The sequence below is a fragment of the Dipodomys spectabilis genome, unplaced genomic scaffold (assembly GCF_019054845.1).
Source record: "Dipodomys spectabilis isolate Male_0828 unplaced genomic scaffold, ASM1905484v1 ptg000076l, whole genome shotgun sequence".
NCBI classification, from domain to species: domain Eukaryota; kingdom Metazoa; phylum Chordata; class Mammalia; order Rodentia; family Heteromyidae; genus Dipodomys; species Dipodomys spectabilis.
The window spans coordinates 1,034,216-1,049,148 of record NW_024870753.1 but is presented as its reverse complement, the minus strand read 5'-3'; the positions used below and the strand labels follow the sequence as shown (position 1 = coordinate 1,049,148).

The following is a 14,933-nucleotide window of genomic DNA, read 5'->3' as shown; positions in this document are numbered from 1 at the left end:
TTATACCAACATCAAATACAGTGAAGACAGGGGTTATACCGTGGGGGAGGGACATACAAAGCAACAAAAAAAATGACATGGTACCTTATAAATACGTTAGAAACAATAGCAAGAAAGAAAAAACCACTTGTGTCCTTATCTTGGGGTTCATTTCGTTTAACATCATCTTATCTGACCCTTTCTGATTGTCTCAGACATATACTAGTTATTGCAAATAAGGGAAACCATGGGACCTATGTTTCTTTGGGCCTGGCTTACTTTACTTAATATAATTTTTTCCAAGTCTTCCCGTTTCCTAACAAATGGGGCAATGTCATTCTTTCTGATGGAGGCATAGAATTCCATCGTGTATATACACCACATTTTCTTGATCCATTCATCTACTGAGATGGGTTTTTGTTGTTTCTTTTCTCTTCGTACTAGGCGTGAATACAGCCTGGGTGCTATCTTTTACCTTAGCTCTTTTGCTCAAGGCTAGTATTCTACCACTACACAGCTCTCCTTCTTTCTTTTTGCTGGTTAACTGGAACTAAGAGTCCTATAACTTTCCTACTTGGGTTGGCTCCAAGCTTCAATAATCGGATCTCGGCCTCCTGAGTAGCCAGTATTACTCTTTTGAGAGAGAAGTGCCAAGACTTTTATTCTAATGTCCTATAACTTTGGACTTCCAGTTTTATCCCAGTGATCTTTTTCTATTTCTGAGCCTGTGCCACAAATGATCTGCCTGTGCAGATTCATAATTGATTGGGTATCTTGTATTCACAAGTCTTTTATCATTCCATTTCCATCATTTTCTTATCTTTATCCTGGCTATTTTTACATGTACAGGCTTCCAGATGCATCTTCGAATTGTTTTGACAATTTTTAGCCAAAAAGCTATTGGGCCTTTGATAGATATTGTGCTATAGTAACTTGAAAAGCACTACTGATTTATTAAATTACTCATTCAAGGCTAATTTATTGAAGCGTGCTTTTCCTTTCAACAGAGTTCCCTAGATTTCTTCATGGGATATTTATACAATTCTTGTTGAACTTGTCTTGATATTTTGCTTTTTGTTTTTTATTCCTGTGAATGGAGGCTTTCCTTCTCCCATTTTAATTTTTCAAGTAGCTATCACTGGTATCTAAAAAAGACTTGTTCTTGCCAGTCACCAGTGGCTCATGCCTGTAATCTTAGTTACTCAGGAGATTTTTTTTAGGAGGCCAGTTCAAAACCATCTGGGGCAGAAAATGTCTGTGAGACTCTTAACTCCAATGAATGAGCAAAAAAAAAAATCAGAAGTAAGGGCTGGGAAGGTGGTTCAGAGGTAGAGTGCTTGCCTCTCATGCATGAGGCCCTGGGTTCGATTCCTTAGCACCACATAAACAGAAAAGGCTGGAAGAGGTGCTGTGGCTCAAGTGGTAGAGTGGTAGCCTGGAGCTGAAGAGTTTGGGGACAGCACCCAGGCCTAGAGTTCAAGCCCTATGACTGACCAAAAAAAGTCAGAAGTAGAGGCGTGGCTCAAGTAGGAGAGCACCAGCCTTGAATGAAAAAGCTAAGAGATAAGGCCTAAGCCCTGAATTGAACTCAATATTGGGGTGACTTGAAGTCCCAATATCGGCACGAAAATAAACAAACAAGTAAATAATAAAGACATTCTGTAAATGTGAAATCTTAGTACACTCCTGGCCTCTTTGCCTCCTTCCTTATCCCTTCCATTGATCTTCCTGAATGTGCTACTGTGTCGGTATGTGTACAAATGTGCCTTGTACAACATGTGGAAATTAAGGAATCAGCTCATTTTGTTTCTCTCTCTTGGAAGAAATACTTAATCCACTGGTTTGGTGGCGGGGAGGGAGACTACTGGGAAGCAAAAATATGGTACTTAAATGTTCAAAGTTGAGAAAGCATTTTTAAAGTAAATAACAGCAGGTTTCATCAAAAAGGTTTTATTCATTGTAATCCTGATTGTCTTTTTAAGAATTCACCAAAGTTAAAGAGCCCATCACACATTGAGAAGCACGAGAATTCCAAATGCTCCAGGCTCATAAATGAAAAGTATTTCAGGATTCTAACCTGAGAATCCACGCTGGACCGTTCTACTTACACTAGGTCCATACCATTGAGTCAGTACCCAACAGATCCAAAAGCACAGAAAAAAACCGGTAAGCGCTCATTTATGAGTAAAGTAGAAAATAAACACCTGCCATCGACTTGTTTATTTTGGGGACTGCTCAGGCCCAAGACTCAGCGCCCAGTAGCACACTTGCCAAATTAAAGAGTTCCAAATCACTTTCTCCACCTGCCTTGTCTCTACTCAGGTGCTGGCCCAGCACGGGGCAGTCTCAAAGCTAAGCTCTAGCTGCCAACCCTGTGCACGCTTCCTGCCAGGCAGGCCAACAGTAAATTTCCTATCTCAACCCAATTCACAAAATTAATCTTTTTTTTTTTGCTTCTCAGTTGATTGCTGATTTTTTTTTAATCACACGTTAAACATAGCACATTGATACTCTGAAGCTAGAAGATCTTTCTTATTTCTAAGATCAGGATCTGACTCAGAATAGTAGCTGCTTCTTGTTCCCTGCTGATGGTCTTAACCCAAAGGGAGGCTTTAAAGAGTTTAGGGGCAGTCTTATCAATAAAGATAGACAGTGAATAAAAACCAAAAGCAGAAATAAATTAGGAAACAAAAATTAAAAGTCAAACTGGTAAATAAAAGCAAAACTGATTGAGTAGCTTACGATTCACTAATCTCTAGGTTCAATCCCCCAGCACCCAAATCAAGACAAAACAAAAACTGTGGAATAAAATGGAAAGTTGGTTCTAAATGAGTGTCTCTATAAAGGAAAACCAAAAGTTCAGGGAATACCACAAACGTGTTCCATGACAAATGTAATGTCCAATGAAATGGGAAAAAATTCCTTAAATGCAACAATTCTTCAGAAGTCTCTATGGCATTTAAAATCATTATGGCTTTGAAATCAAGGTTGGCTTAAGAAGTTGCAAGCAGGAAAAACCATAGAAGACATAAAAAACTCATTAAAGATTTATATCCTCCATTCCATTCCTAACAAAGGATGCTGTGTCCACAGGTTCTACGATATTTCTAGCAAAACCTCAAAAGCATCCATCCAGCGACGCCTATGTCTAGATTATTCTAGGACACTAGAGAAGATGGAATGGCATCCCAACTACTCTATTAGGCCAGCGTAACTGTTGACACAACCCAACAGATGGACCTAACCTAAAAAAGTATGTATACAGAAAATCCTAAATGTAACCCAAGCAAATTACATAATACATTCATATTATAATAATATATACTGACAAGTAGAGTTTCATTCCATGGTAACAGATGATGTAATATTAAACAGCCTTGCTAATTGAGCTCAAAGAGGTACTAGTTAAAAGGTTCCTGTGCTGCACTGACTATGGAAGATGACATGAGAAAACCAAGGATGTCTAGATTTGGGGGTTGAGTAGCAGCACTTACCAAACTGTGAAAAAAAAAAGTAAATTTGGGATTTAAAATTTTTTGTCTTAGGTAATTTTAGTTTCAGATACTAGTAGCAATCCAAATTGATCTGTCCACAGACAGAAGTATACAAGAAGTTATGTGTGGAGATATAAAGTGGCTATCACTGTGATACAAAATACATACATACATGTATATATATATAGTAGGTCATGGTGCTTGAACTCTGGGCCTGGGCGCTGTCCCTCAGCTCTTCAGCTCAAGGCTAGCACTCTACCACTTGAGCCAGAGAAACACTTCTGGTTTCTTAGTGGTTTACTGGAGATAGGAGTCTTACGAACTTTCCTGCTTGGGCTGTCTTTGAACTGTGATCCTCAGATCTCAGCCTCCTGAGTAGCTAGGATTACAGGCATGAGCCACTGGCACCTGGCTCATAAGTTATATTTTGAAATACAACTTTGGATGGATCTACTCTGGATGAGGATGGAGAAAAGTCTGGGAGTGACATTTTAGTAAGGACAAAAGAGGCTTTATCTGGATTTGTGGATAAAATGTTTATATACTCTGTATTTGCTACACTTGATCACTTGCCATGCTAAATTAGAATTTTAGTACAAAAACCATTTAATGAGCCCTTGATGATATCACAGCATGGTTTGCCTACCAGTCTTGGAAAGTTTCAATTGCACTGCTATTTGTGGGGAAGATGTAAATTACTGAAATTTGTTTCTTGGAGGACAGGAATTTTCCAGTTGTGTTGTATGCAGATTACTAAGGGGATCAGTAAGAAAGGCTTAGAGTACCCGATCCCAGAGCTTCTTCTGAGTGAAGAGTCAACTCTCCCTTTACCACTCACAATGAGGACTACCACACATATTTTTATGGACATGACACAAATGAGCAAAGAGTGAGTCTTAAAAATTTACACCAATGAGACAAGGATAGAATTACGAAGAGGGATGAAAGCCATAAAATTTCAGCTTTCCTGGCTTTATATTGACTGTAGGTATGTCCAATCAAAAGTGAAAGCAAACCCTAAACACTGAAAAAAAAACTGACAATTTTTAAGATATTTAGAGATTTGATAATGAAAAGAAACCCCCTAAAACATGCAGATCTACTATGCTTCAGAACTTGTATACATAAGCAGGCAACACCTGTGTTAGAAAAGAGCCACAGGCATTTTAGACATCCAATGCCCACCTGAGCGACTATCAGCTATCAAATTATAGGCTAAGTATCCCTTATTCCAGTGCATAGGATCAGACTTCTTTGGATTACTTTTTGTCATTTGTGGGGCTTGAACTCAGGGCCTGGGTGCTGTTCCTGAGCCTCTTTGTGTTCAAGGCTAGCACTCTGCCATCTACCACTTGAGTCACAGTGCCACTTCCAGAGCTTAATTGGAGATAAAGAGTCTCATGAGGATTTTTCTGCCCCGCTGGCTTCGAACTGTGATCCTAAGATCTGTATCTTGAGTAGCCAGGATTAGAGGCATGAACCATCAGCGCTCAGCTGGGATTTTTTTTTTTTAAATGTTTGGGGTTTTTCTTGAATATCTGTGTAGACATGAGACATCTTGGGTACAAGATCCAAGTCTAAACATGAAATTCACTTATGTTTCATATACTTTATATACACAGGACCTAAAACAATTTTTATACACTACTTCAAATAACTTTATGGCAGAAATTAAAGATCTGTAGTGTGGAATTTTCCCTTTGTGGTCATGTTGGCACTGGACCTTTGGGACCTTGGAGCGTTTCAGATTTTGGAATAGGGGATGTCCAATTTATATACAATGAGGATACATATTGATGGTTCATAATACATAATGAGAGCTAGGGACATACATACCTTAACACATATCATCATCAATGTCCCCATTCTACTATACCATAACGGGTATTACGATCACCATTTTATGTAGGCAAGGAAACTAAGGTGCAGGGAAATCAGTAAGATCATACATAAGCAGCAAGCATCATAACAGGAACGCAGATTCAGTCTCTACAAAATAAGTTTCTTAGCACTATGCCCTTCCTTGTCTACTAAATTAACCAAACCAGGCCATGTGGAAGGTGAGCCAGGCCAGTGGCGTGTACATAGAAATGAGCACGCCTGCAGTGCTGGTACAAACACAAACTGCTGCAACTTTTCTGGCATGGGTGTGAATGTGTTAATAAGATATTCAATATAATGGGCCATTATCTCAGCACATATCTTAATGTTTATAAGGAATAGAAACAAAATGGGTTGAAATCCCAGAAATTTACCCATTTCTACTAGGCTTTCCAATTTCTCAGTATATGGCTGTGTATAATAACCGGCGTTTAGAAGCTGGGTGCTGGTGGCTCACGCCTGTCATCCTAGCTACTCAGGAGGTTGAGATCTGAGGATCGTGGTCTGAAGTCAGCCAGGACAGAAAAGTCTCCATGAGACTCCTATCTCCAATTAACCACTCAAAAACCAGAAGTGGTGCTGTGGCTCAAAGTGGTAGAGTGCTAGCCTTGCCCAAAAGAACCCAAGGACAGCACCCAAGCTCCAAGTTCAAACCCCATAACTGACAACAACAACAACAATAATAAGCCTTTAAGGATTCATTATATTCCTGTGTGATCAGCTCTAATATCTTTTTTGTCACCTCTAAGTTTTTATGGCTCTCATCTCTGTCTTGGTTTGGTCACAATCTAAATATCCAATATGATCTATAGTACTTGAATAGAGTAAATGCCAGTCAGCCAATAAAAACAACCTCTTAAAGAGCTCAAAGATACAGGAAAACTCTCAGAAAAAGAAACAAGGCTACAATGCATAGCTTTATCAAAAGGATATGCTTATATTAGCTAAAATACTTAATTTTAAATGAAAGTAAGAAGGCTGGAGGCATGGGTCAAGTGGTAGAACGGAAGCCAGGCAAAGGAGCTGAGTAAGAGCAAGACAAGTTCAAATCCTGGCATTGCTCAAAAGATAAAATGAAAATAAGAATACTAATATCTTCAGTTATTTCTACATGACAATTATAGGTGATTTTTACAGTATTATGTACATGTGTTCCATATTTTACCAATGTGATAAAATATTAAACTTAAAAGGTATTTAACAAATAGACAATAGTCAAAATAATAAGAACGCATTTAGAAAACACGTCTCCCTTGTAAAACTGTTTTTTCTTATAGATGATAGTACTAATTTTGATTCACTTTATGTCCATGATTTCTGCATTATTCAAGGTAATTTTCCATCTGAGCAAAACCAGAAATACACACTTTACTTAAAAACAGATAATTTGGGGCACAATTTAAGTCTTTCAGATCTGTACTACTCATCTTAAATTACAGAAAGATTACAGAAAGTACTAAATACGCAAAGAATCCCAACTCATTGGGGCCACCAAGGAAAACCATGACATAAACATTAAAAACATGGAAGTCAACAAAAAGGAGACAGTTTCAATTATCTGAGAAAACTGTTCTCTATAAATGTGCAAAACAATAACCATAAATCCCTAAGTAAAAGCCAAGATGGGGAACAGACTAACTCACAGCATAAGGATAAAACTAAGCCTACATAATTTTGAATAGGAAATGAGTACAGATGACTAAGAATAAAGAACAAAAACTAATTTTAGCTTCACCCTAAAAGACATAAAGTAATATATTGGAAAGCCCTTGGAAAAACCTAAAATATAAACTTAACATATTAGTAGCAAGAAAAGTAGCCTTTGTTTTATAGAAGAGCTTTATATTTGGTAATTCTAAACAGGAGTTAAGTTAGAAACTAAGTCAAGGGTCAAGTAGAAAAGCAGAACATATAAAATCCGCATTTAAAAGAATTGAATACTTCTACACCCATCCATCTATGCATCCATCATCCATCCATTTATATCATCTATCTATCTATCTATCTATCTAGTGAGCTAGCTAACTAGCTAGCTCATCTATATATTTATCAATCGATCGATTGACAGATTGATGTAGTTTGATTCTGTGCTGGTACTAGGGCTTGAACTCAGGGCCTGAGCACCATCCCTTAGCTTTTTCCACTCCAGGCTAGTGATCTACCATTTGAGCCACAGTTCCACTTCTGGCTGGTTTGCTGGCTAATTAGAAAAAAAGATCACTCTAATTTGGAATGATATTAGGAGTCTATTAGTTAATAGGTGCACCTAGCAGCATAATATTCTGGTCAAAAAGCTTCTTCACCAGTAAAAACCTTAAATATTATTTTTTCTTTGTCCATTATGTCTAGGAATTCACCTTGAAAACACAGGTGCAGATAACAAAGTTTAATGATATTCAACTAAAGCATTATGATATTAAAGTATTAAGAACAAATGTCCAACAGATTAAAAAACATGCTGTTAGAAAGACAATGTTTGAAATATTTTTAATGTCACAAAAACCCTAGTGTGTATTATTATATAAAGATGGGGGAAAAAAACCTCTAAGACACACCACTCAAAGTACACAGGAAAGTGATATATCTTTTTAGAAAGACGCTATTCTATTATTTATAATTCACAATAACAGGTGAATCTATTAGGATGTACGCATCAGACTAATAATGACCTTAATGTTGATTCTGTGTGTGTGTGTGTGTGTGTGTGTGTGTGTGTGTGAGCGCGTGTGCGCACGCGCACTCATACAGGCTTGAACTAAGGGCCTCATAATCTAACTTGGCTTTTTCTGTTCAAGGCTGGCATTCTACAACTTGAGTTGCACCTCTTCCTCCAGCTATTTTGCTGGTTCAATGCAGAGAAGAGTCTGATAGAGTTTTCTGCCTGGGCTGGCTTGGAACCATGGTCATCACATCTCAGCCTCCTGAATAGCTAAGATTACCATAGACTGTGAGCCACCAACTAGGGCCCGGGCTTAATATTGGTCTTCACAGAGACTTAGCTTAGCTAGAACTTTCCCTCTGCCATTATTTACCACAGACCAATGTTGCAGGTGCTGAGACACTTTCATTAACACTTAAAATACAAGAAGCCTTTTTTTCGAAAATTTCAGACTTGAGTTCACACCCAAGCAACTCAGTATTTCAGGGTGAAGCATGGAATCCTGTGTTAATAAGTTTTTCGTTCATTTATTTATTGCAGATTGGCACTCTAATACTAGCTACATTCAACCCAAGACTTTATTTTTTAAACATCCACTACTCCTTGGGTCTGCTACGGATTCCAACACTGACCCAAACACTGCTTTCCTCCACTGTCCGGATTCCTGCATAGCTCTCATCTACTCTGGCTACTTCAGTCCTCTATCCAGAGATCATCCCCACCATCTGAATTCCTCACTCTCCACTGGTTTGGTTCATGCCACTGAACATTATGTTCTATCTGTTCCTATCTAGCAGTTCTTAGCGGCCAGGGACCCCAGCCTGCCCTTAAACTGATACTAAATTATTATTTGCCAAGGGAATGGAAAAATACTAGTTTCAAGTTTATAACTTTACATTCGGAGACTACAAAGGTTAAAAAAATTTTTTTTCCTATTTCACCTTTAGTTTCCTTAAGATTGCATCAAAGCCGGATGAAAGAGTTCTAAGTTTATGGAGGGAAAAGAAAAACACTAAACAAGTATAACCTGATGAAAACAGCAAGCGTTAAAAATATAGAAGCCATGTGGTCTGTGAGACAGGGGTTAGGGAATGGGAGAGGGTAACTCAGTTGTAGAATGAGAAACATGTTTAAAAGATACAATTTCTATTAACTGTGGAGGGACCAATTTGGCAGCTAGAACCCACTACAACATAGCTTCAGGGAATCCAACAGCACAACATAGGAATTTTTTTTATTATTATTCTGGCAATTAAAATTTAGAAATAGGAAATGACTAACGAAAACTATCGGTGAACAGTCCAACTTTCTATTTCCTACCCTTTAATATTTTCAATTATGCTTAGAATAGTTTCATTAGACTTTCATTTTTAGATGAAAGTTAAAAATATTTATCTTTTTTTTGTTGTTGTTTTATTTCAAAGTTCATTTGGATCAATGATGGATCACCTGGCATGCGTGTCTTGAATATGGATTCAATCTCCAGCACACATACACACAAAAGCAAAACCAAACCAAAATCGTTCATTTTATTTTACTTATACTACTACTACTTAAGGTTTTGTGTGTTGGTCCTACAGCTTGAACTCAGGGACTGGGCACTGAGCTACTGCGTTCAAGGCTAGTGTTCAACCACTTGAGACACAGATAACACTTCTAGCCTTTTTGGTTGTTAATTGGAGATGAGTCTCACTTTCCAACTTCAGATTTCAGCCTTCTAAGTAGCTAGGATTACAGGCTTGAGCCAATGGCATCTCAATACTTATTGATATGATGACAGGATCTTAAGAAGAATTGTGACTTACTTTGAAAAGCAAAAATCACTCTTTTTGTTGTTGTTGTTGTTGGTCCTGGGGCCTGAACTCTGGGCCTGGGCACTGTCCCTCAGCTCTTCAGCTTAAGGCTACCGTTTTACCACTTCAGCCACAGGGCCACTTCCGGCTTTTTCTGCTTCTGTGGTGCTGAGGCATTGAACCCAGGGCCTCAAGCACTCTACTGCTGAGCCACCTTCCCAGCCCGGCAAAATTCATTCTTTTAGTAAAAATATTCCAATACTGTTTTGAATGAAGGATTCAGAGACAACAAAACAGGCCATTTTGATATGTTTATGGTACTATTAAGTACACAGATTTAGATTAACTTAAAATCAGCATGCAGCTGGCCATCATCAATTTACACCTGTAATCCCAGCTACTCAGGAGGCTGAGACCTGGAGGATCAGGGTACAAAGCTAGCCACAGCAGAAAAGTCTGCAAAACTCCATCTCTGCTTAGGCAGCAGATGAGATGGACAGGAGGTGTGGCTTCAGTGACAGAGTACCAGCCAGCTCAGCAAGCAAAACCCAAAAGTGTTAGTTCAAACTCAAGTAACACTGTACACCCCCCCCCCCCCCAAAATCAGCATGCAAAACTAGGAGAAAAAAGAAAATGGAACAGCAAGTCTGAAACAGGCATTATCCTGGGCTTATCATATGAGATTTATAAGTCATCGGTGTGTACATTTTATATATATATATATATATATATACATATATATATTCAAGTGTCAGGAAATATTAAAATTATTGCTACCAAAATTAATAATAACCTAAGTTTATTTGAGTTTATTTATATTTAGGACTTCTCTCTTCCCTCCCCCCCCCTCCCCCCCCCCCCCCCCCCCCCCCCCCGCCCTTTCCCTTTTTTCACCTCTGGAGATAGACACTTGCTATGGTATCCCAGGCTGACCCTGAACTTGTAGCTTCCTATGAGGGCTGGGGTTAGTGGTGTGCCACTCAGATCCAGCTGGACTCTGGATTTATAGATCTTGGAAAATTCAATATACACACCTATGTTTGTAGCATGTCTCAATGTGTCAAATAACTTTCCCAAACTTCTAAATATACACCACTCATGTCCAAGTATCTCCGTATCTATTCTACTATGGCCACACACACACACACACACACACACACACACACACACACCAAAAACAAAACAAAACACCAAAAGATGCCAATCAATAAGCGCCTTGATAGGCCTGGAGATCTTCCAACAATCTTACAACCAATAGAAAAACTTTCTCTACATCTCGATTCGTGTTTCACCCATCCCCAAAACTCAGGAGCACGAACCCCGAGTGTCCACCCTTACCCAGGAGGAGAAGCCCCGGTCACAGCAATCACCAGCACTTGGGAAAACGCTTTAGCTCAGCTACCTCCGTTTCTCAGGACTTCGGGAGACAATAGAGAACGGAAGAGTTCCGGGAAGGAAGCGGGATTTCATTTCTCCCCCAAGTTCACGTGTGCAACAACCGCTCCGCGGCGAGTGCACCGTGTGCCGAGCTGCAAAGCACGCAGCGTGCAAAAGGGACCTGGCCGGGGCCTGGGGGGTGCGCGGGGGACGGCGGCGCAGGGGTTCTGGTGAGCGCCGGCCGCGGATCCGGGTGGCGGGGCTGGGGAATGAGAGCGAACGGCCGGGGAGGCGCCTCGCCCCGGGAGCGCACGAGGCTCGGGGCTGCGGAGAGGTTCCGTTTCCATCGGGGCGCCCGCGCCTCCATGTTCGGCGTCCGTGTCCTCCTCCCCCCCCCCCCACCGGGCGGGAAAAGGATCAGCCCGTGTCCTAGGCCGCGGACGCCGGCCTCACCTCGTCCCCCAGGCCGGCGGGGACGGCGCTGCCCGCGGGGAAGGATGCGCCGGGCTCTGCCGCTCCGCCCACCTGGCAGGGGGCTCGGCCCTTCGACCTCCGGGGAGCCCGATCCGACCAAGCAGGGCCTGGAGCTCCCGGTTCCCACTCGCCCGCCTGGCGGCCGGGCGCGGCCTGCCCATGTCCGGTGGGATCTCGACCCCCCACCCGCCTCGGCCCTTCGCGAGGACGAACCTGGGGGCCGCTACTCGGCATGGCCAGTCCCGCCACAGGAAGCTCCGGCGGGCCGCGGGGGTGGGGGGGAGGTGACGAGGGGCGACAACGGCCACCCCCCCCCCGCGCCGCGCCCCCTCCCGCGCCCCGCTTCCCCGCGCCCCCCCCCCCCGCCGGCTTGCACAACTCCCTCCGGCGCGCGCGCGCGCGCACACGCTCACCGGGACCGGCCGCCCAACCTACTTGCAAGGTCTTCTCCGCAGCCATCACGACATGCTCCGGACGCCGCCGCAGCCCCGGGGCCCTCGGGCCGGCGGCCGCCTCCGGTCCCGGCCCAGGGCCGCCGCGGCCGCCGCTAGGGCGCGGGGCAAGCGGGAGGCGTCCCCATGCCGTCCGCCCCGCCAGCCGGGCCGCGCGCGCGCGCGCTCCGGGGGCCTCGCCGGCTGGGGCTCTCCGCTCCTCCCCTTCTACCCTCGGCTCCGGGCGGGCGGCAGCGACCCCGGCTCCCTCGCCGTCCTCCCGGCAGCCCCGCGCTCGCACCCGCCCCGCGTCCTCCTTCCCCGGTGCTCCGAGCCTGCCTCGCCGCTGCCGCCGCCGCCGCCGCCGCCGCCGCCTCTGGAGCCAGCCGGGCTTGGCAAACCAGCACCTGCTGCTGGAGATCGCCGAGAACTGAAACAGGAAACCCCGGGCCGCGGGGAAAACCCGGGAGGCGTGGAGAGGGGGTGCGGGGAGCTGCCGCGACTTGTCCGGCTGTCTGTCGGTCGGTCGGTCTGTCTGTCCGGCGCTTTACCCGCGCCGCAGGGGCTGGGGCCTCCGCCCCTCTGGCCTGGTCCCCTCTCCCACCCAGTCCAGGGGTCCGGATCGTCGCCCCCCTCCCCCGCCTCCCCCAGCTTCGTCCCGGATGGAAAGCCGCCCCATCTCCAGCCGGCAACAAGACCGATCGTGGCCTTAGGCACTTAGGGGAATCCTGGGCTGTCATGCCAGGGCCTGTGCGGGGGTTGTTTGCTAATTATCAGTATTCCCACACGAGGGAAAAACAAAAGACAAAAACCACACCACCACACCACACCCTGTCCAAGCAAGACCAATAAGGGAATTTAAACAAATGAAGCGGTTGGGACTTCTCTTCACCAGGAAATGGGCCTTGCTGGAAATGGCAAGGGGGTTGAGCTCAGTTGGTAAATCCAGATGGCTTGGAGGCGGCTGGGGAGTGAGGGAGCTGGGCACACCTGAGGGGCGAATGTGAAAACTCCCAGAGCCGAGAGTTCCTACTTCTGTGAACTGAACACACCCAGCGTTATCTAGGTCAACGTTTCTGTACAAATTCACTTTATTCACTTGCCAAACAAAAATGCTGCTCTGAGCCCTGGGCAGGATTCCTCAAGGCCAGAGCAGAGGGCGGACACCGGACAGACTGTCCCCCTAACAGGTGTCCCCATCCACTAGTGTACTTTCAATGCTGGTGACTTCATGTCACTGTTCAGGTGAGCTGGGCATTCAAATCTGGTTTGTGCATCAGAAGTTAAAACGTTGACCTGCAATGACCCAGCTTGAATTTTACCGACTTCATGTCTTTGGTTATAGTTTTCTCTTTTAAAAGAATTATTTCATGCCTCTCCTGCTTGTTTTCAATAGGGCAGAGCTGATCTAAGCCTGGACCATAGTCTACTTAATGGCTGTGAAAGCCATCAGGTTTATTAGAGCTCAAATTTAGTTTCCCAGATTACCATCCTTTAAAAAAAAAAAATTGTGGCTTTAAGCCTGGCACTGGTGGCTCACACCTATAATTCTAGGTACTGAGGAGGCCAACGTCTTGGCTAGATGTCGGGGCAGAAAAATCTTTTGAGACTCCATCTCTAAAATAACCACCCCAAAGCCAGGCTGGAAATATGGCCCAAGAAGTGGAGCATCCATAAGTGCACAAGAAGTCCTGAGTTCAAATCCCAGTACTACTATTTAAAAAGATGTGCCTTTGTGATTCAGCTGAGCGGCACAGATGTCCCTGTCTCTTTGGCTACCATCTATTATTCTTTAGCTGTCAAGATTAGCAACCAGCTCTCTATAGCAGGGGCAGATTTCATTGGCAAGAAAGGTAATTTGGCTCTAGGAAAGCCAAGCCCACAGAAGTGCCAGGGCCAGGGACTTAGAAACTTAACTGGCTGATGACAGTAAGTCAGAGCCTCTACGTCATGCCTGTAGTGTTACTGGAAGTTTCTCCCATTGTACAATATACTGCCCACAAAGTCTGCCTCTTGCTCGGTGTCCCAAATTAATGTAGTTGAGTCTTACTCAATACTGATTAAAGATCAGGGCACACAGCCAGATGTTAGTGGCTCATGCCTGTAACCCTAGCTGCTTTTAGCAAGCTGAGATGTGAAGATTGTGGTTTAAAGCCAGCCCAGGCAGGAAAGTCTATGAAACTCATCTCCAATGAAACACCAGAAAACCAGAAGTGGCGCTGTGACTCTTAAGTGGTAGAGCACTAGCCTTGAGCAAAAGAGCTCAGGGACAGTGTCCAGATCCTGAGTTCAAGCCCCAAGACTGACAAAAAGGAAAAATGGTCAAGGCGCTTTGCCACATCCTTTGGAGATAAAATGAACAAAAATTGTAATAGCTGATATTTAATGATAAGGGTTACTTAGGTTACCAGATTGTGGGTACTACTCTAAGCTCTTAGAATGTGTGATCACATACAATGGCCACAAAATCCCTGTAAGGAAATACCTACCACTAGTTCACATTTCACAGATGGGAAAAACATGGCCAACATGACAGCCGTAAATAACCAATAGTACAAGCACTAAAATTTAGGCATTCTGATTCCAGACTCGAGATCCCTTATGCAAATACCACACTAGGACTCTTCCTAATCACCTTACTATTGAGTTGGGAAGAGAAAAGCACGTGAAAGTTCAAAGGAAACGAAGATCACTATGTGTCATGGGGTAATAAATCCTGTAGCGTGTCAGGAAACGGGAGACACTTCAAGTTGGTGTAGTTGAGAAAGCTTTGAAAAGCAGGAGTCTGAGCTGGATTGTAATGGATGAATACTTTGATAAGTGGGAAATTTGGGGAACAGGGTTA

General features: G+C 43.5%; 1 protein-coding gene across 1 annotated transcript in view; it reads right to left on the bottom strand.

Moving 5' to 3' along the window:
- The window catches only part of Zc3h12c (zinc finger CCCH-type containing 12C), a 37,709-nt gene extending 25,558 nt beyond the window's left edge, over positions 1 to 12,151 (bottom strand). Inside the window, exon 1 of the mRNA XM_042682999.1 lies at positions 12,093 to 12,151. Coding sequence (XP_042538933.1) covers positions 12,093 to 12,116 — 24 coding nt within the window. The 5' untranslated portion in view covers positions 12,117 to 12,151. The remainder of the gene's footprint in view (positions 1 to 12,092) is intronic.
- Between the last annotated feature and the right edge of the window lie 2,782 nt (positions 12,152 to 14,933).